This window comes from Dipodomys spectabilis, unplaced genomic scaffold, assembly GCF_019054845.1.
Source record: "Dipodomys spectabilis isolate Male_0828 unplaced genomic scaffold, ASM1905484v1 ptg000001l, whole genome shotgun sequence".
Classification (NCBI taxonomy): domain Eukaryota; kingdom Metazoa; phylum Chordata; class Mammalia; order Rodentia; family Heteromyidae; genus Dipodomys; species Dipodomys spectabilis.
Genome location: NW_024870678.1, coordinates 26,793,427 through 26,819,347, shown reverse-complemented (window position 1 = coordinate 26,819,347; position 25,921 = coordinate 26,793,427). Strand labels below are relative to the sequence as shown.

Sequence of the window (25,921 nt, the reverse complement as noted above, 5' to 3'; positions counted from 1 at the left end):
CAGAAGATCTTTTGGCATCTGGGTATTGTAACTCCTGTGTATAATCCCACCTACTCAGAAGGCAGAGATTGGAAGAATCATGGTTTGTTGGGCCGACCTGGTAAAAGATCCTATCTCAATCAGTAAGAGCTGGGCTTGGTGGTATATGTCTGTTGTCTCAGCTACATGGAAAACATGAGCAGGAGGATCACGGTACAGACCAGTCTGGGCAAAAGTGCTATTCAAAAAGTAACTAAAGAGCTGGGTGGTTTGGGCTCACAACAGTAATCAAAGCTACTCAGGAGGCTGTGCACTGGGGAGCAAGGTTAGAAATCAGCCTGGGTAGTAAAGCCCATGAAACTCTTATCTCTGGTTAACCACCAAAAAGCAAGAACTAAAGTTTGGCTCAAGTAGCAGGGTGCTGACTTGAGCCCAAAAGCTCAAGGACAGTGCTTAGGACTGATTTTAAATCCCAGGTCTGGTACAAAAAAATAAAATAAAACTAAACTAAACAACAACTAACTAAAAAATTAAAGACTGAAGCAGAACAAACTAAGAGGGACCATAATTCAAATAGTACAATCTCTGACGAGCTAGCATGACACTCTAAGTTCAAACCTTACTACTGGAAAAAAAGAGAGATGTTTTTGTATCACCTGTGAGTCATATGGGCTTAATATTAACAGTTGATGATGATAGGCCTAGTAAGTTGCTCCAGTCAATAGCCCTATTTTCATTACTCTCATCATAGATAAAAATAATGACCTTTATCCAGAAGGACACTCACAGCAGGAGCTTCTTCAGAAATGAGATCAGCCTGACTGATGCTTTCAACTCACTACTTACCCATGTGACTTCCCAAGCCAGTCACCAGGGCAGAACAAATAACCCTCTGAAGTCCCTTGCCAGGTGCTAAGTCTATTCCAGGTCAGAATTTTCAAGTGTTGGGTTAGAATTTATGTTCTGGTTCAGGCTTTGTATTTGCTAAGCTATCTGCCTGACAAAGAGATCTGGGGAGCATTCACAAAGATCATGAGTTTTTCAAATGAGTTTTTCAAATTGCTTTATTTTAAATAAATGATAAACAACTCTTAAAACCAAGGAATCCCAGAGACAAATAAATGTACACAGGATAACAAGTGAAGTAAGTTTTTGTGGGACATCCATTGATTTCTATTAATTATGATGAATCTAAAATGTCTACGTCTCCCATAAGGTCATAGTTAATGAAGCAAAATTCAATAGAAGTATTGAAGATGTAGCTAGGAGCAGACAATTATGTTAATTGCTGTACTAGGTTTTATGAAGTGGAAGAGAGTAGCTTTCAAGGAAACAGATACTAATAAAAGTTGCACATGAACAGAGACCAAAGCATAGGTAGGAAATGCTCACACTTCAATCTGCTGAGGTTGATATATTCTGCAGGGTTGTGTTGCTCTTATATCCCTCTCTCAAAACCATTTTTACTTCTGGAGATATGTGAATAAATATCATGAACACAAAGAGATTAAAAGATTCTTGGTGTATCTCTTAAAAATTCTCCAGCAAATGTGGATACATCATTTTAGAAAGCTGTTATTTTCCTTGCTTATTTCAGCTCATAAAACCCTTTGAATTGTGAGGCTACTAGAATTCTTGTGTACTAAATCTATTACCAATATGCTTTAATCAGAAGAGATTTGTAAAACAAGGTACAATTTATAAGCAAAAGAATGCACAGAATGCTGTTTGATGATTGATAAATATATCCCAGTACCAATCTCAGTACCCAATCACAATTTATAACATTCCCACGAAACCAGCAAATCTTCCAGTGTTTCTTCCAGTCAGTTGATCCCTGAAGGCAGCAACTATCCTGATTAGAAAATGTTACACATGGGCTGGGAAGGTGGCTCTGTGGTAGAGCACTTGCCTTGCATGCATGAGGCCCTGGATTTGATTCCTCAGCACCACACAAGCAAAAAGATAAAAGCCAGAGTGGATCTGTGGCCCAAGTGATAGAGCGCTAACCTTGAGCTGAAGGACAGTGCCCAGGCCCAGAGTTCAGCCCCCCCCCCCCCCACACACAGAATGAGCATCTTAGGAATACATCATGTGCATTCATATGCATAAAGTCAAGTATATGTCCATATTCACATAATAACAAAAACAGGGAATATGCATTGATCTTATATTTTTACCAAATCAACATCTGCTTGCCATTGTATGGACATCGCCACTGTGCTGCTTTTCTTTTGTTATTTAACTGCTTCTTGTGTAAGATATATTCTATTTACATTTTTAAATTATATGTTAATCTTTACCTGATTTCAGTGAAGATTTAGTGAACATACGGATGTTCATACCTTTTAAAATGTAACTATGTGATAATTTAAAAACTTCCTCCAATATTTTTTTTGCCATGTTGGGAATCAAAGTCAGGGCCTGTGCATATTGGGCAAACATTCTACCACTGTGATACACCCAGCACAACTACATCAGCTAGAGACAATTATGTCATCTTGACATCTTCATCTGTGGAAGTTCAGTGTGTGACAACACAGATTTTCTAATAGTGCATTCCTGAGTTTATCCCCATCTTTCAGTGATGCATGGCTGTAAGTATAAGAGATAACATTTAATGTAAACTAACACTATGCACCACAGTAGCCAGAGAATATAGTTCACCTCTCAGGTTCACTTGAACCAATTACTTTAAGAGAAACATCTTACTAACTGTCTCCTGCAAAAACTGTATAAGATGACAGAAGTACTAAAAAGTCCCCTTCTCAAAAGGACACAAATGAGAATGGGAAATGAAACTGTCTGGGCAAATCAGATTGCAAATCTGATTTAAAGTGTTTGTTAGGGGAAAAAGTCGTATGAGCTGCTAGGAAGACATAAGCATCTAAAGGAACAATCTGAAGAAACTGGAAACATTATATGAAAAAGATTTAATGTATAGTTAAATACAATGCATTAATCATCTCATTTTATGATAATTTTATCCTAAACCAGATATGCTACGAGAAAAAACACTCTTTGGTTCCACTAAGAGCAAATATTATTGTGGCAATATAATCCATACCCTTATAAATATGTTTTTAATTTAAAATTTTGTGTACTTTTAGATAATGATGGAGATATTTAGAGTTTTAGAAAACTGTAACATAATGGTACACCTACAAACCAATACTTTCTAATGCATCTCAAAAACAGAGCAACATAGCTTGCACTTGAAATCCCAGCAACTCTGGGGTCAGCTCAGCTGAAAGACTCCATCTCAACCAATAAAAGACTGACTGGGTGTGGTGATGCTTGCCTGGCATCCTAGCTATGTGAGAAGTAGGAGGATCATGGTTCAGGCTGGCACAGGTATAATTACAAAAGTCTGTTTGAAAGAAAAAAAGTCAAGCAAAAAGGGATGGCTGAGTCTGTGGCTCAAGTCATGGAGTATCTGACTCACAGGAACAAGGCCCTGATGTCACACTTCAGCATCACCATTAAAAATGAAGAAGAAGAAGGAGGAGGAGGAGGAGGAGGAGCAGGAGGAGGAGGATGAGAAGGAGGAGGAGGAGAAGGAGGAGGAGAAGGAGAAGGAGAAGGAGGAGAAGGAGGAGCAGGAGGAGGAGGAGGAGAAGGAGGAGGAGGAGGAAGAAGGGGAAGAGGAGGAGGAGGAAGAAGAGAAGGAGAAGGAGGAGGAAGAGGAAGAGGAGGAGGAGAAGGAGGAGGAAGAAGAAGACAATGATGATGACAGCACATTTTATAGGGAAGCAAAATGTAAACCCAAGGATAGGCTACTTTTCTTACTGTGTGCAAGTACTACAGTACTGGGGCTTAAACTCAAGGCTTGGGTGCTTCCCCTTACTTAGCTTTTTCTTTCAAGGCTGGTATTCTACCACTTGAGCTCCATCTCCATTCTCAGCTTTTTGCTGGTAAATTGGAGATAAGAATGGCATGGACTTTTCTGCCTGGACTGGCTTTGGACAGTCATCCTCTGATCTCAGCCTCTTGAGTAGCTAGAATTTACAAGTGTGAGCCACTGGTACGCAACTCAGACAGGCTGCTCTTTAAAGACATTTGAAATAAAAGGGAAAATGTGGCAGGAAAATGAACCATAAAGAGTTAAATGAGTTAGAAATGAAAAAGTTCAAAGTTCTGTTTGTTCTGCAAAGATCTAAGCAATACAGGCGATAGTAGGGAATAACTGTGAAAGATCATCAAAGGAAAAGAGTGACTGGTGAAAGAATTCTAAGAAAGTACTTGCTTTTTCCTATTTTTACTAAAGTAACCTCTTTCCCCCTTTGAATTCAGAGGGCCTCACATTCACTAACAGGGATGGTTTTCTACCACTTGAGTCAAGCATACAGCCTAGCTTTTTGTTGATTAAAGAATTTCACCACAGACTTTTTCAGTTGGCTTCTAATCTTGATCCTCCAGACCTCAACCTCCTGAAATAGCTAGGATGAGAGGTGTGAGTCACTGGTGTTCAGCTAAAAAACATATTTTTCTGAAGAGTGCATTTAAAATAGCAATGAGATTAGCTTAGCACTGAGGGGAAAAATGTGTTGACGTGAGAAACTCAGCCCTTGGAGTGAGTGAAAATTAAAAAAACAAAACAAACAGAAAACACACCAACTATTCTGGTTATTTCACTCAGAGTGGTCATTCTCTTCTTTTAGCCCAAATCACTATGGCAAAGTTTTATGACACTTCTTCCTCAAATAGCTGATTTTCCACAAATATACAAGGAGTGACTCATTTGTTTTAGAAAAAAAAAATCAACATTACACCTGGGCTAAACACCAATTTCTCCTGTTAGGTAACTGAATATCTATTTTCACCAGTCTTGGGAGGGATTGCTATGTATAAAAACTGTTTGTTTATTAATTTCTGCAATGCTTTTAATATTTAATCGCTACTCCACTATTTAGACATTACAAAGCCAATGAGTGTCAAGAAGTATGTAACTTCTGGAGGTAGACTCCATCCCTAGGGCGGTAAGGACCTGTGACGTATGACATCATTCCTAAGGAAGATTATCAGAAACATTGGATGCAGGGAGCTTACAAAAATCCCTAAGGGTCATGAGGACCTTGGAGGCCTGGGAAACTAAAACAGACATTCCGGTGGTCACAATTGAATAGCGATCTCGGCAAGAAGGAGAAGGCAGCAAACTACGTGAAGTCCCTCTTTCTGTCTCCAGCTTGTTTTGTTTGTTTTGAAAGTCCCTGGTCACCTTTTATTGTATGGCAAAGGCGGGCTTCTAAGTAGAGTGAAACTAACAATGAATTCAAAAGGCTTTGGAGCAAAAATAAAATTAAAATAAAGCTCATTAAGAGCTTCCTCCACCAGAATCAAATACAGTGACAACAGGGGTTATAGCATGGGGGAAGAACATACAAAAGACCATACCAAAAAAAATCACACAGAGGGGCTGGGAAGGTGGCTCAGTGGTAGAGCGTTTGCCTTGCATGCATGAGGTTCAATTCCTCAGCACCACAGAAGCAAAAAGAAAAATGCCAGAAGTGGTGCTGTGGCTCAAGTGGTAGAGCACTAGCCTTGAGCTGAAGAGCTGAGGGACAGCGCCCAGGCCCAGAGTTCAGGCTCCACTACCGGACCTCCCCCCCCCCCCCCGCCCCCCCCCCCCCCCCCCCCCCCCCCCCCCCCCCCCCCCGCCAAACAAAATCACATAGAACATTAAAAACCACAGCGACAAAGAAAAAACCTCTTGTGTCCCTGTCTTGGGGTTCATTTTGCTTAGCATCATCTTATATGGTCATATGTACGTAGCTTTTGACCTTTCTGCTTATCTGGTAAGATTATCCTAGACATACACTAGTTATTGCAAATAAGGGAAATCCATGGGACCTATGTTTCTTTGGGTCTGGCTTACTTCACTTATATAATTTTATTCCAAGTCCTTTCCATTTCCTAACAAATGGGGCAGTGTCATTCTTTCTATATACATTTTCCTAATTTGGGGAGGGAAAGGGAAATAACAAAATGCTGAAAGGCTATAAGTTGACCCATTGTAACCATGAGATGTACAAGACACTATGTTGAAAATGAACTTTACAGGTTTGGAGGGAGGAGAGAGGAGATGGGGAGGTGGGGGAGGAAGGGATGGTAGGGGAAAAACAAAGGAGGGGGTAGCAATGCTCAATAGGAAATGTACTCATTACCTTACTCATGTAACTGTATCCCCTCTGTACAGTATCTTTACAATAAAAAAGAGTAAAATAAGTAAATAAATAAATTTTTTTAAAGAGGGAAAAAAGAGCTTCCTCCTCTGGCATCCACCTGGCCCCAATCTCTCCATCATTCATTCATGAAGAACCTTTTAAGAAAAGGAATTTCTCCTCACTTTCAGCATCCACAAAAGTTACTCTGCGTTCACTAATACAGGGCACTGCACTCAAAGCAAAAAGAAAAGTGGAGGAGAAAGATAGAAGGTGTGGCACTGATCAAAAAGCACTCTATGTATACATTTTTCTGTTAAATTAAAATCACTTTGCACAACTACTCTTAAGTTTAAAGAAAGTAAGCTGAAGTTTTTCCTTGACAGTTGGTTTATAGAAGGAAATTTAACACTAGTTTTAAAGCCATCACTTGTACACCACAAGAAATAAATCATAATTTGAACAATTTCACTGAGGAAAAAATTTTGTTCAGTAGATTAATTGATAATATTTTTTTAACAATTTCTTTAAAACATCAGCATAATTAGCCTTAGCCATTGAACTAATACATTAACATGGCTCCTATTAAACCTATGGTCCCTAGAGGAAGCAAAGTCATTGTAGCAGCAACCTTCTATGTGCTGGATTAATGACCTTGCTTTCTGCTTAGGTGTTTTATCATTTTAGTTCAATGGAGGGAAAAGGATATGTATGGGACTTCATACTCATTGAGGCATTAATATATTTTCTCTTATCTCTAGATGTTTCTCCTCCTGCTCCCACACATTGTAAAACATATTCACTCATTAAATCTGCAATATGTTTTATTTCTCTCTCTCTTCTTGATTCTTCTCCATTTTTTCTTTTCCACATTCTTTATGTACTGAATACAATAATATTACAACTTTAGTGACAGCAGAGCTATAAAGTACATATTCTATTTCTTTTGTGTGTTTTTTTTTTTTTTGGTTGGTCGTGGGTCTTGAACTCTGGGCCTGAGTGCTGCCCCTGCGCTCTTCAACTCAAGGCTAGCTCTCTACCACTTGAACCACAGCACCACTTCCCATATTTTATTTCTTGAAAATGAAAAGAAAATCTCCTTTAAAAATTAGTCATTTGAAGGGTCGACAATTTGTTATCTATTAAATCTCAGTTATGTTATACCTTTCAAAGTCTAGAGTCTCTTAGGATTGTTTTATACAAGAAAGTCACTTGCCTGGGCCATCTCTAGCTTGAGCTCAAGGTTGAAAATATATAAAATAAAATATGAGTTAGTTGCTGAAAAGGAATGGAAGTACACACAGAAGAAACTTCTCAAAGAAAGCATTTGTAAAGAATCCAGACTGCACATTTTTACAGAAACCAGATTATATAACACACGCATTCCTCCATGATTGACCTGTAAGCTGAGGAGGTCTTTAAGGTTTCTAGTTTAAACTCCCCCTCAACATGAGATCCCTTGATGTGCCAATTGCCTATAATAGGCAATGCCAAGGGGAACTGGTCTTATTTCTTGCCAACCAATTCCTAGGAAAAATATTTAGTACTTGTGGCATCATCTCACTCGTTCTAGCTCTGTCTTTCAAAACAAAAATAAATCTATGACCATTTCCACATGATCATTCTTCCTATATGTAAAGATCAGTCAATATCTTATCCCTACTAATTTCATGACCCAACAATAACAGCCATTTTAACTCAATCAAGTTTATGATTATTGTTGTTGTTGTTGTTGTTGTTACATAGGTTTTTACTTAAAACAAACATACAGAAAGGCAAAAATATTTTGAGTGATACCTAGGAATTGAGTCCACAGTTGCAGCCAGTCCCAGGAGTATAACACAGAATTTACTGTAGACATAATATTCAAACAAAGCCATCGCAATCATCTGATTTAGATAACCTGGTTTTACTCCATGTTTAGGCAATCGACTTTGTAACTCCTCATGTAAAATTTCATGTCTAACTTGATCAGATTTGGATCATCCAAAGATACATGAAGAAAACTATATGGAATGATGCTTAAAGAAACTGTATATAACTTTCTAGGTTTTATTTGTTCAATCAAACTAGCTTTGAAAATCTGATGTCTGGAATAGGAAAATGTCCCTTTGACATAAAATGGCTCTTTGTTTTAGACTGTAATTTGAAACACCTGATTGAAACAGGCATATGCATGTACAAACACTTAACTATAATCTAAGAAATAGTTTGCATAGAGTTTTTCCTTTTTTCAGATGCAATTAGTGATCTAAAATGTACATGAATCCTAAAGTGACATAAAATATGCAGATTTACGAAAGGATTATTTTTTCGGGATACTTGAAAACTTTTTGATTGAGAACAAAACTATAGATACAATATATATTTAACATCACTGAAGATATAATTGATACATCAACTACATGATATAAGTATAACTGACACGAGGATATAATCACTTAGTCTAGGAGTATGAGAAAAATGAACCCACCAGCAAATATAAAACACATGGGATCCTTTCTTTCCGATCCTCTGCCTTCTAGAAGAACCGTTATGTCTGGACTAGAAAGTGGCCCCTTGGAAATATTGTATTCTTAAAATCATTTCCCTTGAGATATCAGAACAACACTGAGCCTTGAAGCAATCTGCTGATATCACTGATTTTGAGGGGAAAGGGAGGCTCCTCCTGCAGTGCTCATGACCAAGGCTGATCTGTGTGGAAACAGACTCTCGGTTGCTTAGGAATTCATTGGCTCATTCTACTTATTTCTGCCTTTCTCTACTTGAATCCACAACCCTCTACCTGCTTGAGATATCATTACTTGGTTTCAGATTCATGGAGTGCCAAGCCACTATTAATTGCAACACCTACCAGAGATCATTATCAATACCAAAAATACCAGATAACAGTTAAGTGACTCAGAAAAATAAGAGCCACATATGTCAAATATCTCTGCTCACTCTTTAATGTGTTAAAAAAAACAAAATAAAACAAAACATTCAACAGGTTAATTTTCAAATTACCACACTAGTATATGCTCATTGGACCAACATAAAAAAAAGGAGTATGAAATTCCATGATCTTCCCCCTTCACATCCTTAAATCTGCCTGTAAGATAGTTTTGTGTTCATCTAATCTCATATAAACATAGGTCCATAATAAATCCCAGTTTTGTCATACAACCTGAAATAATCTTATATTGCTCTGCAATTTGTTTTTCAATTGATTGCCCTGCAATTTGTTTTTCAATTTAACACTAATATCAAGGATAGCACCCTAAGCCCATAGTGCTGACGTTTATCTTTGCTTTGAAGGCCTATACTACATTTTATGGTATGAATGTAAAATAACTTATATAACTGTTCTTCTTTCTGGATGAACACACAGTCTTTTGCAACTGTGTGCAATTACAGTGCTACAGTTAGATTGATATATATATATATATATAAATATACATACATACATCCTATATTTTTAATTTTTATGGGATAGACAGTTACACAGGGAATAATGTGCTCAACAGAAAGCACATGCTTAATTTTTCAAACAGGTTTCCCAATTACTCTTCTGAAAGAGATTAATTGTTCTAAATAACATAAAGCTAGTAGGTAAAAATCCTTTGTTGCTTTAACTTGTATTTCTGTAGGATCAACTCAAATGTCCAATTTTTTATGTAGTTCTTCTTAAAAGTTATATTTGTCTGTTATCTGTCTGCATTTTTTAAATCCCAGAGGGCACAAAACATTAGATTATTTGCTTTCCAAGTGTTCCATGAAAATATAATGTTAATTTATCTACTAAGAGATGATACTGAAATTCTATTAAATGAATTATCAGAATTCACCTACCGGATTCCAACTGAGTGTCTTCTAGCTAGGTGAATTAGATGTCAATCTTAATAATCAAAAGCCCCCTTCCACCAGCTACTGTTGCTATTCCCATTTGGGGAATAGCAGGATGAGACCAGCAACAGGAGGAAGTTAGCAAGACTCCACCTCAACTCACAAGCCCAGGGATGTGGGGGTGGGAGGAGGGCGATAATGCCTATGATCGCAGTTAGACTGGAGGCAACGTAAAAAGATGGTAGTCTGAGGCCTGACTTTGCTGAAAATAATATAAGTCCTATATGAACAGTAACAGAAGCAGAAATTGCTGAGGGTCTGGCTCAAATGGTAAAACACATGCCTAACAACTGTGATGCTGAGTTGAAATCCCCGTACCACCACCACCAAATAAAACAACAACAAAAAAAGCTGTTGTCAACTTGTCAATCTAGCTAACACAGTCTAATTAGCAAAAACATTAGCACTGAAAATAACAAACAAATTCTATACAGATGATCACAAGGATAGTCAGACTGGTGAAAAAGACTGAAAGGGAAGTAGTTGTGAGCAAGACTGAAGGTGGGAACCCAAATTCATTTTGGTTGTATGAAATGCGAAGTCTACTATAGATCCAAGTTCAGACAAGGATCAGCAGCAGCTAGGGGAGGGACTTGGGTCCAGAAAGTGGCTGAGACTGAAAAATACAGATTTAAGAGATGATAGTATTAAGATGCCATACAAAGCCCCTGAGCTGACAGTATGGAGATCTATAGAAGTGAAAACAAATGTTTCAGACATATATATAGAACACAGAGATACAGCACTACAGTGATGCACTATTCATTTAAAAATAACATTAAACTTCATGCAAAAGATAACACTAAAAAGTGTGATACTAAAGTTGTAATATGCATTATTTTAAAAGGCTTGTGATTCCATTTTAAGAAACTCCAGGTACACACCTGTAATCCCAGCACTTTGGAGACTAAGACAGGAGGATTGTAAGAGAGGCCACACAGAAATACATACTGGTGAGATTATCTTAAAAGAACAAACAGAGCTCCACTGCTCAGTTAATATATGTCTTTTATATAAAAATGCCCACAGTAACCTCCATAATGGGAGCGTTTGGTTATCTATGTATGAGAAGGTCACATTTTAGGTGAGTCACAGGCAGAAAAATATCTGTACGCAACGTTTGACCTCATGAGTGAACACAAGTTGCTATGTGTCACAAAGCTTTATTTGAAGCACACAAGAAAATTGGGCAACAAAAGCCATTTTTAACAAGAAAGCAAATCCTGACTGAGAAAATTAACTTAAGAAATTTTAGTTGTGATCTATCCATACATTGGTATGTGGCATTGAAACCCCTTTGTACAACTATTTAAAGATAATTTTTAAAATATATAAATTATTTAACAAAGGGAAAAAACCACGTCAGTTCTAACTCATGCCCCAGCACTGGCCTCTGCCTCACATTCTGTAGCCTGGGGGTTTTCTTGCCTAACTCCAGTCTCTGCTTGGCTGAATCCTTTTAAGCATGTGTTTCATTTATTCAAAAGCCTTAAAGTTCAGAAATGTGCATATAGCCATTTAAATGTTGACATCTAAAATACAAAGTCCCAATTTGAAGTTAGTTTGAAGAAATCTTGAAGTTTTACAAATGCATCACTTCTCACAATGAAAGCAAACAGACTTCAACTACTTTTGATCTCATAATTCATCTTATTATCATGATACTGGCTCCTAGAGGACCACTTTGGAGGTTAAGAAATAGTTCCATACTGTACATTATAAAAATCTCGTTGATGCCTCAATTTCAAATTTCTTTACAACTGTCTTTCTTCTTCTGGTAATAACTTGGGAACAGAAAGACTGAATTTGGAATGATATTCTAACAAATACACACAAAAATTCACTGAAAGATCACTTTTATTTGAAAGCCTTTCAACAAGTGCCAGGGGTTTCCCAAACTCCTAAGCTACGACTTAAAGTATTTAGTGGCCTGGGGAAAAAAAGCATTTAAATTTAAATACAGAGAAGACTTCTTGATCCATGAGTAAGCAATTTTAGGAGATAATTTATTTCAAAGATCCCTTAAATGCATGACTTAGAATGTTTAGACCTACTGCAAAGATGGAATTCAATCCTGATTCAATCTGATTTTTGTTAGCTAACATTTCAGTTTGATTCTAACCAAAAAAATGTAATAAACTGAATGCAGTAGGAGAAAATAAAGAGTAAAAAGAGTGGACTTAAGAGAAATTCCATTTTTTCAAGTGACAGAACCAAATGAAGTGAGAGTTTCCTTTTCAACATTGTTCACATTCCTTAGTCTGATTGGCTTATTGTATGGTCAGTTGTTTATAACAAACCTACTTTTCAATGGACAGAGAAGCATTTTACAAAGATCAGAAAAAAAACTCTGCAATTATAAAATACAGATAATTTTAATTCCCCTAATACTATCATTTAAGTCAGTGTCATCACACAAGGTAAACCAAATAACTGCAATCTTTAAAAAAATTTCTAGTTTCAGATTCCTCTTTAATATTGCAACATACTAGTGGACTCAGCATGAATGACAGTAAAGTCTGTATTTCCATAAATAACTGCATGAAAACTTGAAAAGAGAGCTAAGTGTTGTATATTTATTCAATGGCAGGAGAAACAGCTGGCACTTTTTCATGTCACTTATGTAGTTATCTCGTCACTCAATATGGACTAACTAAACAAAGAAAATGAGAAGCAAGACAGCAGAGATTAAAGAAATAAACGCACCAGAAAACCAAACAATGATCAAAGTAATAGGATTCTCACAGAATTGAGGCAGGATCAAGGCTCCAAACTTAAACACAGAAGCAGAAATGGCGACCACACAAGGTAAGATCAATAGGTAGTACACTTGTACTGAGGACAATGGCATCAGGGTGAAATTCATGGTTTGAGAATCTCTTACCTGAGTGAGGAGTACAAATGATACACAAACCAAGCAAGATTAGAAGGGGGCTTGGCTTCCATTTCCAATGGTAGCTCCACAATCCACCTGAGTCAAACATCCTGCAAGGGAAGACAGCCACAATCAGGACCCACGAGCTTAGGTAACCACAATGACTAATTACACAAAGTGTAGCTTTCCACGGGGACTGGAAGACAGAAGCATTCTTCGGTGTTGTTCTAAACTATGGATGGAAGCCAGAGCCTGGTGAATGCTAGGCACACATTCAATCACTGAGCTACATCCCAAGAAGGAACTTAAAAGATAATCAGGACCTAAATAGCCCCTTCAAGCTAATACACACACACAAAAATTCATACATTGTTTTTGCCACATGGCTGCACCTTGCTTACCAGAGTATATGCACGAGGTGATTGCTGCATAAAGAAGGGTAAATACTCAAAGAAGTATAGAAAAAAATCATTTGAGAAAGGAAAATGACTTCGGTTTTACACTCTCTACTGCATTAGACACATCATCTGAATTGCATAAAGATTTTTTAAGCCATCTCCACATAATCCCTGAGACTTCTAGAAAACATGTTCATTTTTTAAAACATGTATCTGCTGTTTGGCTTGGCAAATGGGAAAACTGAAATAAAATTCCCAAGTTCTCTTCTTTCCCTAAAGTGAAACATGGAATAATTAACACACCCAAAAGACTGAGTTCTTAGCCAGGTGCTAGTGGCTCACACCTGTACTCTTAGTTACAAAGGAGGCTGAGATCTGAAGATCACGGTTCAAAGCCAGCCTAGGCAGGAAAGTCTGTGAGACTCTCCAATTAACCACAGAAAAAGCAGTAAATAGTGCTGTAGTTCAAGTGGTAGAATGCTAGCTTTGAGCATAAAAGGAGCTTAGGGACAGCACCCAGCCCCAGCATTCAAAGCCCATGACTGGCAAAAAAAGAAAAAAGAAAGAAAGAAAAGAAAAGATTTCTTTAAATGGCTACAAAAGACCAAGTATTACAGAAATCAGTAAATGGTATTGATTAGCGAGACTATGCTTCAGAAACTCAAACACTAATCCTTTCGTACAAAGATCTCTTCTTCCAACTCAAATGTATATGGAGTAAAGATCAAAAAAAGAAAATGTATATTATTATTGCTCTAACAGTGGTATAGTACATTTTGTTGAGTGAATCAATGCCATGAAGGGAAAAACCTGGGACAGCCAGTATAAAAGTCAGTCCTCAAAGGGGACCATAGAAAAGCTGGCAAGCAGCAGGAACTTGACTGGTGTGGTGAACTGAGGCCGGCAGTAAAGGATACTGAGAATCTCCAGATTTTGCAATCCTCCAAAGAGTTAGTATGCTTGTAAGTGGTAATGGAGAGTAATTGGTTTCTAAAAAGACCAACTTTAGAGCCTCAGTAATGTCACCCTTAAAGCCTGAAGTTAGCTGCCCTTGTTAATACTTACAAGAATCTAACCAGGTAGGAAACCAAACAAGCCAAGTAGATATCAAATGATTTCTCCACATGCCTGCTGTTTCAAATCTCTCTTTTACTATAAGAAGACTACTTCATAGAAAGAGGATAAATCATTACAGGCGGACAGCCCTGCCACTGCTACTTAGGGGTTATGTATGCAACCCTCAGGAAATATACCCAATCACCTCTATCTCCTGTCTGTATACTCTAAAATAACAGTCAACCAGGTAGCTAGTCCCTGGCACTGCCTAGACGTTTACATAAGATAATGTCTCTTTTTTTATTTTTTTTAATTTTTCTGGGTCCGGTCATGGGGCCTGAGCTCTGGGCCTGGGCACTGTCCCTCAGCTCTTCAGCTCAAGGCTAGCGCTCTACCACTTGAGCCACAGCGCCACTTCCAGCTTTTTTGTCTTTTTGCCTGTGTAGCGCTGGGGAATCGAACCCAGGGCCTCATGCATGCAAGGCAAGCGCTCTACCACTGAGCCACCTTCCCAGCCCAAGATAATGTTTCTTAAGAACAGTGCCCCACACTCAGCAAGTGTTCAATAAATATCATCTCCCATTAACTGTTACTGTCATCCCAAACAGCTGAAGACGTACAGTCCTTCTGGCCCCAGTGAACTCAAAGGGAAGAGACTTAAAATAAGAGTGGAAGATAGGCTTAATCTCATCTGCTAACACCATCAGTTGACTTTCTGACTGCTTCTGAGATCACCTAGGAAGAAAATGAGATGGGTTACTCATGTCTGCTCTGAATCCAGGGCCTTACGTCTTGCTGAAACCTCACATGTCACGGTTTTGAATTCACCACACCACAAGCCCCTGCAGTGGGCAGCTCTCCTTTCACAAACTCTAAACTAGGACAAGGTTAAGCACTTCTGAGTATTTGGGAAGGGTATTGGAAGTCATGTTTCTGAATAGATCCATCCAAAATATTTGAAGCTGAAAGCAGCTACTGCTTACAGCAGCATGTTTCAGTAAGTAAGCAATAAGAATAATAATGATGATGAATGTGGACTCTGGGATGGCAGAGACTTAACATCTTGTTTTGCAGTGAACAGTATGGTTTGGGGGACAGGCAGATATTTAAAACCCTGAAGCTTTTGGCTTTGTTGTAAACAGAATTAACAACCCAGAAAAGACCAGAGGTAACAGTTCACTGTATTTGCTAGGGGCTTTTAAAAGATTAAGCTATAAATTCTGTCACAGGGAAAGCTCACTTATTTGGGAGAATGAGTCTATTTCCTATTGACGCTGGATGAATGAGGTGTTCCCCCATTCATGCTGGGGATGAATGACCATGCTTCTAAAACAAAAGAACAATTATATATTCAAAGAGGTTTAGAGAGCTGGAACATCCAAAGATGAAATTTAAACTCCAAATTTCACTGATGAGAAAAATGAGGTCCAGTAAGTAAGAAATCAATCAAGTCTGGCTGCCAGACTTACAGATAATAAAAGGCATCAGTTGCACAGCCTCTTATTCTTTGTAGCATCTCACAATTCTCCTATATGAATAATGGCCCTTTCTTATATCCATACATGGTCTAAACAATACTCAAGGAATTATGCCCCTTTGCTTGGATATGCACAATATGTTAATGCTACATATTCATCCAACTTCTCCCTTGCTATAAAAAGCTCTGACATTTAGGGGTTCCACATCCAACCCCAAAGTTATTGTACCAAAGCTGCTTCAAGTCCTATCAGGTGATAGCTGCAAATGAGAACCAAGGTTTGATGTAGTGCAGGGTTCAAGGCTCTGTCGCTTTAGACAGAAAAGGAACCCGTGACAGGGTGAGCACTTCTAACCAAATGTAAACCATATGACATGCCAAATTTCATCCACTTTACTGTTTACTGAAGAACAGAAACAAATAAATTAAGAATAGAACAGAGGAAGGAAAGCATTGTGGGTCTTCTCAGGGGATCACTTAGCAAAGACACATCCTTGAGATTTAAACAACTTTCTCACAAGAATGGAAAATCCCAAACAGGGTTACTAAGGTTCTAAATGGAAATTACAAAACACAAAACAGTCGTGTACCATCTTGATCGGGGCCTCAAAATTCTGTTGAAAAGAACAGAGATGTTTTTAAGTAAATGAGAGTCATAGACTTATATAAGCTGAAAGGAATCTAAAAATTGCGCAATAAAACCATGACAGGTAAGGGAACTAAGAGAATAAACCACTTGTCCAACATGACATCATCAGAGACAGCTGAGTCCACATGCTTGTGTCACCTGGTGCCCAACTCAGATACCCTTTCTGAGAACCAAGTTCTCTCTACTGAAAACCTGTTCCCCTTTTCAATCTGGATAGCTTATGAAATATAATGATCTTGATTCCTGATTCATGAAGCTTTAGAATATAACCTTTTTTAAAAGGATTGCTTTAACTGTAAGAGCCCTCAAAGACACGATTTTATCCAAATGTGTCATTGAACTAGCCTTATAAAACACCATCTCCCAACTCTCCACTCCTAGAAGTATCCTCAAAAGTTACAATTTTAGAGGAAAATAGTGGGGAGAGTTTGAAATTAGAAAATACAAGAGGAACTTAACCCTATTACTACTAATAATCAGCATAGACTTCCCTAATTCTATCCTAGCTGTGCTCCTTTTCAGAATGGGATTTGGGAGTGGCAGAATAAATACTTTAATTCTTCTATAGGAAAAAGAAGAGTAATTTAGTTTATTCAAGTCTGGTCATAAGAGTATTTCTTCTCTAGTTAAAGATCATGTTCCTGAACTTAAGCAATATATACAAAGAGAAAGTGAGATTCCATTTCTCAAGTTAAATCTTTTATTAAGTTAGCTTCACCTCCACTTCAGAAAGGCTGACTTGGTTCCTTAAATAATCACAGATTTTAAAACGTATTTAAACATTAATGTATAACTGGCTAGGAGCCTAAGGTCAACCTAAGAATTACATACACAAATACACATGAATTCATCTAAAACTTGAGAAACTGGGGATTTTACCCATATCCTGGTTTTTGGCTTTGTACGATAGTTTTACAAAAGGTTCCAAATAGAAGAATGAATAAGGAATGGGATCTTTCTGTATTTTCTTATTTTTTTTTTTTTACAACTGTAAGGAAATCTACAAGTATCTTTAAATTTTTCAACTAAAAAAGTAAACACTGAATCCGTGGTATATACAACTTATTCTCAGCTGATTCAGAAAAAAAAATACCTCTCTGCGTATGGGGAGGATACTGGATAAAACAAATAGGTGATTCTGTAGATACTGATATTCTTTGTATGGTTTCATATATTCAGCTTCCTTGTAGGTTTAAGATTTTTTTTCTATAACAGTTAAAGACATAGTTCACACTGTGAACTCTTTTATTCACACTGTGAATTTGTTTTAGTCACACTGTGAATTCCGGGACAGTCATCACTGCTGAGTCTAATACCTGGGAATCACGGCCACATTTTGATAGAAGAACTAGTGTTGAGTTTGGATTTCCTTTATTTGGGTTGGCATGTTGAAGTCAATTGTAGGCTTTTCTCTTATCATGCCAATATTTTTCTCCCAGATTTTGACTTTTTAAACCAATTCCATATGACATACTCTGTCATACTCAGTTTTCAAAGAGTTAATCTTGAATGCTTTTTGAAAAGCAATTAAACAATTCCATTCTGAGTAATGCTCAGAAAGGAAAGTAAGATGGTATTCAGGTGGCCCTGGTCAAGTTTTACTGGAATTTTGAGTTGCATTGGATCATTCTTTAAATGTTACTGCCCAGTCAACCAGCAGCCAAAGTAGATAAGGCAATGATGTCATCCCATAAGAAGTGAAATGGAAAGATAGGCTTGTGTGCCCATCTATATCAAACACACTAAACAGTCTTTTTTTTTTTTCCCTGCTGAGTCTAAACTCTAGTCTCTAGAAACTTTTAATCATCTCATCAGAAGTGCAAACTCTGCAAGATATATGGGCAGTCAGAAAAACAGTCAGGTTGAAGGAAGTAGTTGTCAGTTTATTTTAAATGTATAAACTGAATCTCTCCCCAATCATTATGTCCGGAGATGAGAGTGACATGTTCAGCTAGGCAGTATAACTACAAGCTTCTAATATTTCCCATAAACCAACAGACAATAGCCTCATTCACCATTCACACTGAAAAAGCACAATGTCATGTAATTTATATAAGCCATAAATGGAACAGTAGCTTCATGCAGCTTCAGAGCAATTAATGCAAGTCTTGCTAAGCCTATGAAATTTCTTAGGGCATGAAAAATATGCAGTCACTACAACTCCTAAGTACATTTTAAAAGTCTACAATTTCAGAACTTGAGTAACAATATCCAACTAATCTTCCCTAACAGGCAGAAAATGTACTTTAAAAGTCTGTGGCTTTGGCTGTGTTAAAATTAACATAAGATTATAGAGTCTATGTTCTCTATTGCAACACTTTATCAACAGCATAGGAGAAATATGTCCCTTGAACATGTGGCCTTATTTCCATGTATTCCTATCTAAAATGCCAATATCTAACAAGAATCAGAACATCTTAAATTATTCAGATGAATTATAAATAACAATGAAAAAATTAAAAGCTAGAAAGGAATGGAAAAGTTCCTGTTCAAAATATCTCAAGAAATTTATGACAATTCATACTTTCATCCCATGGAAGATATGATTATTTAATCATATGGAATTTCAAATAGATTTATAACATAATTGTATTATCAGGGCTTTTACATTACCTGTTTATCTGTTTCACAGGCTTTATCTTAAAATGCTGATATTCACTTTTTTGTAAAATGCACTTTTTGCACTGGATCTCAAGTTGAAAGACAGCTAAGTAAGTTATCTGCTTTCAAAATCCTGGGAATCATTTTCAGGAACAATTAAAGTTGAAAATAAACTCATTCCTTCAAAATACGTTGCCTCTATACGAGAACAAGTCTTACATTAAACTATTGGCTGCATCCCAAAATAAATTCTTTCATGTTGTACCTTGCCTGTTCCACTGGCCTAAGTAAAACGTTGAAACTCACAGGTGTAGGATTTACTTTGCAGGCAGTTTTAACAAAAATAAGTGGTTCCTTTCTAATTACACTGCAGACTATAACAGCTGCACAATGCTAGCTTGTAAGCCATGTCCTTCTCTACTTTAAAAATGTGTGTTGGGAAGAAGACAGGACAGTGGAGGGAAGGGAAAAAGAGAACTGAAGGGGTAGATCTTTCTGCACGGTATGAAATCTGAAAGAGGAACTAAATTCAAGTGGAAATAAGGAAATAAGTGGGAGGAGGGCACTATCAATCTCTAGAAATTTGTCCATTCGTCAGTGAAAGTAGGTACGATGTCTATCAAGGTCTGCTTAAGAATAATTAATACTCCAGGAGGAAAATGACTCGTCCAAGAATAAAGAACTGGCTTAACAAGCAGCCTCAACAACAAAATCATCATCATCATCATCATCATCATCATCTTGCTTTTCTGAGAACAATCTTTTCTTTTTAAACTCATTCTGGAAGGCTAGGTGGTACTCCGCTACCCTTTCTTCAGGCAAGGGCCCCGAACCCTCACCACTTGGATAAAATCCCATGAAAGCAAACTCTTGTACTTTAATCATTTAAATCCTCCCCGAACCCACCTCCCTGAAAGTTCTATCGCAAAGTACGCGAAGAAGAACACCTTCTGCACTCTTCATTTGAAGAGAAAAAGGGGGGGGGGGAACAGACCACATCATTTAAACAGCACCCCCACCCCCAAGGAAAGATCCAATAAGTAACTTCCACGGGCCAGGGCAACAATGTGCGAAGCCAACAGTCCCCGGATACCAGTACCTTCCCAAGGCCCCAGGTGCAGGTCGGGGAGGCAGAGCGCTCGCTTGGCAGGCAGGGCAGCAGCCAGCAGACTGCCAGTTACTCCTTGCTTCATTTGAATCCAAAACACGTTTTCCCCATTCTGGAAGCCCTGCCCTTTTCCATGCTGTTTTACACCGCCCAGATGTGAGGTCTACCTCTAGGGGTGTGCGTGTGTGTGTGTGTGTGTGTGTGTGTGTGTGTGTGTCTGTGTGTCTGTGTGTCTGTGTGTGTGGTGGGGAGGGTGGAGGAGGATAAACAGGAAAGAAAGCCACTGCCACAGCCCTGTCACAGCTCCCCTCTGGCAATCCTCACTCCCCAGCGCCTGCAGGGCCAGGCTGAAGCCAAACCGGTTTACGAGGTCCAGGCAGTTGGAGGTGAAGTCTAAGTGTGTGTGTGTGGGGGGGGGGGGGGGGAGGGGGGTTGCGGGTTCGAGGCCGGGGAAGCGGGTGTGCAGGAATGGCCCGAGCCGAGAGGGGACACTTACATGCCGGCATTCCTGCGAGGAGGTCCCCCAGAGGCCGAAGGTCATCTCCCCCCGGGGCGCGCGCCCGCGCTCCGCTGTCCCCAGCTCGCAGCCGGGGTGACCTGACCGTGCGGCCGGGGCTGCCTGCGCCCGCTTTCCAGGCAGCGCCAGGTGAACCCCCGCCGCCGCGGCCAAGTCCAAGTGGCGGGCTCCGGTGGCGCCCGCGGGCGCACGACGGGCGTCCGCTCCCCACGGCTCCCCGAGAAGTTTGGGAGAGTTGGGGTGAAAGGCTGGGCGGCCGCGCGCGCCCGGGCGGGGACTGGCCCGAGTGCGATCGCCGGTCCCCGCCACCCCCCGAGGGCGCGAGGCGGGCCCTGGCTCCCCCTCTCCCGGCCTTCGGGCTCCACCCCCGAGGGTCCAGGTTGCTCTTCCCAGGCTGGTGCGGTCCGCCCGCGCTTCCGGCGCCGCGCCCCGGCGGCCACGGTCTCAGGTGCGGCTGCCCCGGCGACGGAGCGGGGCGTCCGGGCCCGGGCTCCGCGCGCCCTCGGGTGGCCCCAGGGCTCTGCCGGTCCGCGGCGCGGGGCGGGCGAGGCGGGGGACGGGGGAGGGAAGGGCGTCCCCGAGGCGCCGCTGCCCCCACCCGGGAGAGGCAGAAAGGGAGAAGTCACCCGCGCGGGGCGGGCCGGGCGCTCCGGGGCGCGCGGGCGGCCGGGGAGGGGGGGAGAGGCTGGCCGCGGGGTCCCCGGAGTCGCCCCCGAGAGGGAGGCGAGGGCCACGGGGCAGACCCGAAAGCCCGACCGATCGATCCGTGCGCCCGGGAGACCCTGAGCCCATGAGGGCATCAGCCAGCCAGTCCCGTGCCCGCGCGCGCGGGGCCCCTGCGCCGGGCGCCAGGGCCGACCCCGGGGTCCACCGGCTCTGCCCTTCCTTCTCCCCTCCGGCCTCCCCTGCATCTCTCCTGTCGCCCTTTCTCCTGTAAACCAAACATCTTTTCAGAGAAGTTATTCACCAGGTGTTGGGAAGATGGGCATACTTTATTGATGATGATGATGATAATGATGAGTGAGGCTGATTTGCCGCTGTTCCTTCGTAGGGACACCCCCCTGGTGGTTGTGGGGAGGGGGGTGAGGGTGATAAAGAGCTTCCCCTTCCAGGTGGGTCTCTTCCCAGTGTGTGTGCTCACCCCCTGCTAGAGGCGTCCAAAGGTCACCACTGTGCCCACTCCCGGGGGCTGACGGCCCCCTCTGTGCGCCCGCATGCCCCCGGCCAGCTGCAGAAATGCCACCTCCCCCTAGTTATTTCACCTGGCTGGTGGGAGAGAACTGTTGGGTGAAAAGGACGAAGCAAGTAGCGCAAGACTTGAGTGGAGATTCTTACGAAGCAAAATCAAACTGGAACAGGGCGCAGGTGGGCTCGCGCTGGTCATCCTTGCTGCTCAGGAGGCTGAGATCTGAGGATCGTGGTTCAAGGCCAAACCTAGGCAGAAAAACTATTCAGAAAATGGCGGACGTGGTGCTGTGGCTCAAATAGTAGAGAGCTAGCCTGGAGCACAAAGAGACTCAGGGACAGCATCCAGGCACTGAGTTCAAGCCCTGCAGGATCAGCAAAAAACTGAAAAACAAGCCAACAAAGCTGGAATACTGCCACCAAACCAATAGGCCTGGCCAGTCCGGGGTGTGCTCTTGTGACTGTGAGTAGTATTTACTTTGAAGAAGGTTTAATACAGACTGTAGCATTTAGAAGAAATTCACGTTACCAGCAGGGAAATGAGATCCAGAGAACCCAATCAAGGGGTGGACAATCTTTTTCTCTGCCAAGGGCCATTTGGATATTTATAGCAGCATTTTGGGCAATAAAACCTTATCAGTACACACAGACTGCAGCTGTGGGGAGCCATGACCCTGGATGTCTAGTCAGGTGATTGGGAGGTTGACCCCCACCCCCTTCAGAGGTCCATAGACTCTAAATTTAATGCTGTCTCAGTTATATCAGATTATCCCAAGGAAATTTCTGTAAAATTCCACTCATAAAGTTTTTAAGCAACATGACTTCACAGTTCTCTGGAACACGAATCTGGGTACAGCTGAGCCCCGTGTCTCTCACAAGAGCATTTAAGGCTATGGTCTCCTCTAAAGGCTTGACTAGAGAAGGAACTGCTTACAAGCTCTTGCATGTAGTTCTACGCCAGAAGTAGCCCTGAACCTAAGGGCAGACAAAGAAATATAAAGAACTGCATTCACCAGGATTCTCCAGGCAGAGTGATTGCAGGCTTGTGGTGAGGTATAGAGAGAGCTTTAGTTCCAGGTATGGGTCCCGTAGGATTCTGGAGGTGTGAGTCTAGGGTTGGCAAGCAGACCAGAGGTGGATAAATTACATTCGGTACCCAGAGGCAGTCTGTGGGTGTTATTCCTTCTTGGGGAAAGTCGGTCTTTGGTCTGTTAGGTCATATGTGATTAGATGATCAGAGAAAATCTGCTCCAGAGTCCACTGCTCTTTTAGTTACTTCTAAGATTACTTTTGAATTTGTATTTATTTTTACTTGACGAGTTACATCTCTATGGGGCGCAATGTAAAATTTTGATAGAGGTGGACAATAGGAGATCATAAAAATCGAGCTAAATGACATATCCATTATCTCACCTATTTGGGGTTTTCTGTGGTAAGAAGTTGTGAATTTTGCTTTGATAGTAATTTTGAAATGCACACCACATTATCAATAACTATATTTATCCGTTGTGCAAAAGACCTCAACAATGTTTTCCTCTGAATTGAAATTTTGTACTCCGTGATCAACATTTCCCACTCCCAACTACTGCACGTTCTGATAACCCATCGTGCCATTCTACTCTTCTTCTTGACCGTTTGATATTCCAAATGTGAGATCATGTGCTTTTCTTATTTTGTTCATCACAGGATGGATGGATACAGAAAATGTAATGTATATGCCCAGTGGGATGCCAAAGAAGGAAAATTTGTCATTGTGACCACATAGATAAGGCTGGGGGACATTATAAGAAGACAACTGATTTAAATATTACTCTCATCTGCAATATACCTTCACAGAAACATCCAGAATGATGCATGAACAATGTTTGAGGGATTGAAATCAATGGATCGGAGGAGAAAAATGGAAGAGGTGACACTGATCAAGATGCATTGTACTAAAAAATTCATACATTGAATCGAAACCCTTTCCTTCGTACACCTAATGATAATCTTAAAAATTAAAAATCAGGGGCTGGGAAGGTAGCTCAGTGGTAGAGTGCTTGCCTTGCATGCATGAGGCCCTGGGTTCGATTCCTCAGCACCACATAAGCAAAAAAAGCTGGAAGTGGTGCTGTGGCTCCAGTGGTAGAGTGCTAGCCTTGAGTTGAAGAGCTGAGGGACAGCTCCCAGGCCCTGAGTTCAGGCTCCACAACTGACAGAAAAAAAAAGAAAAAAATTAAAAATCATAAAGCACTATGGCCAAGTTAACATGTAAAATTAAGTATCATATTGGGTGAAACCAAGTCTAGAAGATGGACATGTAGTTACTTAGATATGCTATTGTGCAATAACACAACAAAATTATGTTTGTGAATTATACATTGATACATCTAAAACCCTATTAATCCCAGGCAAAATATTTCAGTGTGCTAATGAGCATCGTTGGTGAAGATGTTAATCACATCTGTATATTTAGATGGTTATGTCCTCAGACTAAGGACATGTTTAAGAGATGAAGTTTATAGTAAAAAATACACAATCTTCTAATAAAATAGACCTGACTCAAAACTTGACCCTGAACTTTACCACAACTGTAAACTCTGGCTATTTGTTGTGTAACTATAAACCTGATTTGTAAAAATAAGCCTAACTAGTTGATAGATGCAATGAGCTAGGACATATAGCATTCATTTGATTCCCTGGAATTTGGAACTCTAGTTTGCCTACGTCTGTCCCATATGCCATATCATCCTAAAATTGAAAGTTCCACCCCCCACATTCCTCCCTACACAGGAATCTTCTGACAACATTCCTGACAAAATTAATGTTGAACATCCGTTGGAATCCCATGCCACTGATGAACACTCAATGAGAGACTTCTTTTTTCTGTTGATTGAAGCAAACATTCATGCCTTTAGATTCCACTCAGAATGAGGACATTCTATTCTTTATAATATGTCTTTCAAATATCTGAAGACAGCCATCATCTCCTTCATCAGACTTCCTTGATTAGTGTGCACAGCCCAAGTGACTTTAACCACCGAGTGTCTGACTCCTCTCTACACCTCTGATTTTCCCTCCTGTGCCACCATTAGCTTGTTCTACCATGTACTCAAGTGGGTTCCATACCACCAGTATGGATGCTCATCTCTCCTAACTGGGTATTACCCTTGTACAAGTCAAAATGAATGTTTTTTGTCAGCCACATAAAAAGTATACAGTAGAACATAATTATAATAAATTGGTTAATGCTGTGGGCAGAAATGAATATAAGTTTTGTTCCATAATCAGTTTGTTTAATAAATGCATCTGAACACATAACGAATTCAAGTACCTTATTTTTCCTTAATCTAGTACTCTCTGTGCACCAAGTTTATCACATTCTTCAGCAGGGTGGTAGAAGAAAGCTAATATTTGAGTTATATGCATCAAGAGATATCTACCTGCCCTGTTCTGGTCATTGATACGCTTGGATGTCAGTGTGGTGTTCCAAGCTCTCTATTTTGACTCCCTGAAAACACCTAGTCACAGCCATTATCAGCCTGGTCCATCCAAGCAGTGCACCTCTCTTCAGCTCTGCTTCCTCCCAGAGCCTCTGAGAGGTGGTGTACAGAACCTCTTGGATCCACTTAGCTCTGGACCTCATAAATTCCCTATTCCTCCTCCTCCTTTTCTTCCTTCCCTTTTTTGTAACCTGACAAGGAAGGGAGTAACCTTGATTTCTCTGTGATACCTTAACATTCATCAATGCCGAAATTCCCCTCCAGTTCCTCAGTGCTTAAATTATGAAAAAGAAATGTACATGTATGAATTCTTTCTGTTGTCTCCAGAAGCTAACACCAACTAGAAGCTGGAGAGAGGATATACAATGGGGAGAGGGGGAGAGATGTGGGATCTTTTGCTCTCAAAAACATCACGGCTCCACAAATTCAAAATGTATGCAAATTATTACTTCTTCCATGTTGAGGATAGAAAGTTGAAGTTCAAAATGGTGAAGACACTTTAATTTTACCTGTCATCACACAAAAGGCTTCTGATCCTTTATTAAAGT

General features: G+C 40.3%; 1 protein-coding gene across 3 annotated transcripts in view; it reads right to left on the bottom strand.

The window, feature by feature from the left end:
* Adgrg6 (adhesion G protein-coupled receptor G6) overlaps nt 1–20,770 on the bottom strand; it is a 123,658-nt gene extending 102,888 nt beyond the window's left edge. For all 3 annotated transcript variants that reach the window (XM_042673648.1, XM_042673656.1, XM_042673664.1), the window contains exons 1-2: nt 20,686–20,770; nt 12,910–13,010 (exon numbers count right to left, since the gene is read on the bottom strand). In XM_042673648.1, the coding sequence (XP_042529582.1) occupies nt 12,910–13,010; nt 20,686–20,687 (103 nt within the window). In that variant the 5' untranslated portion in view covers nt 20,688–20,770. The remainder of the gene's footprint in view (nt 1–12,909; nt 13,011–20,685) is intronic.
* Between the last annotated feature and the right edge of the window lie 5,151 nt (nt 20,771–25,921).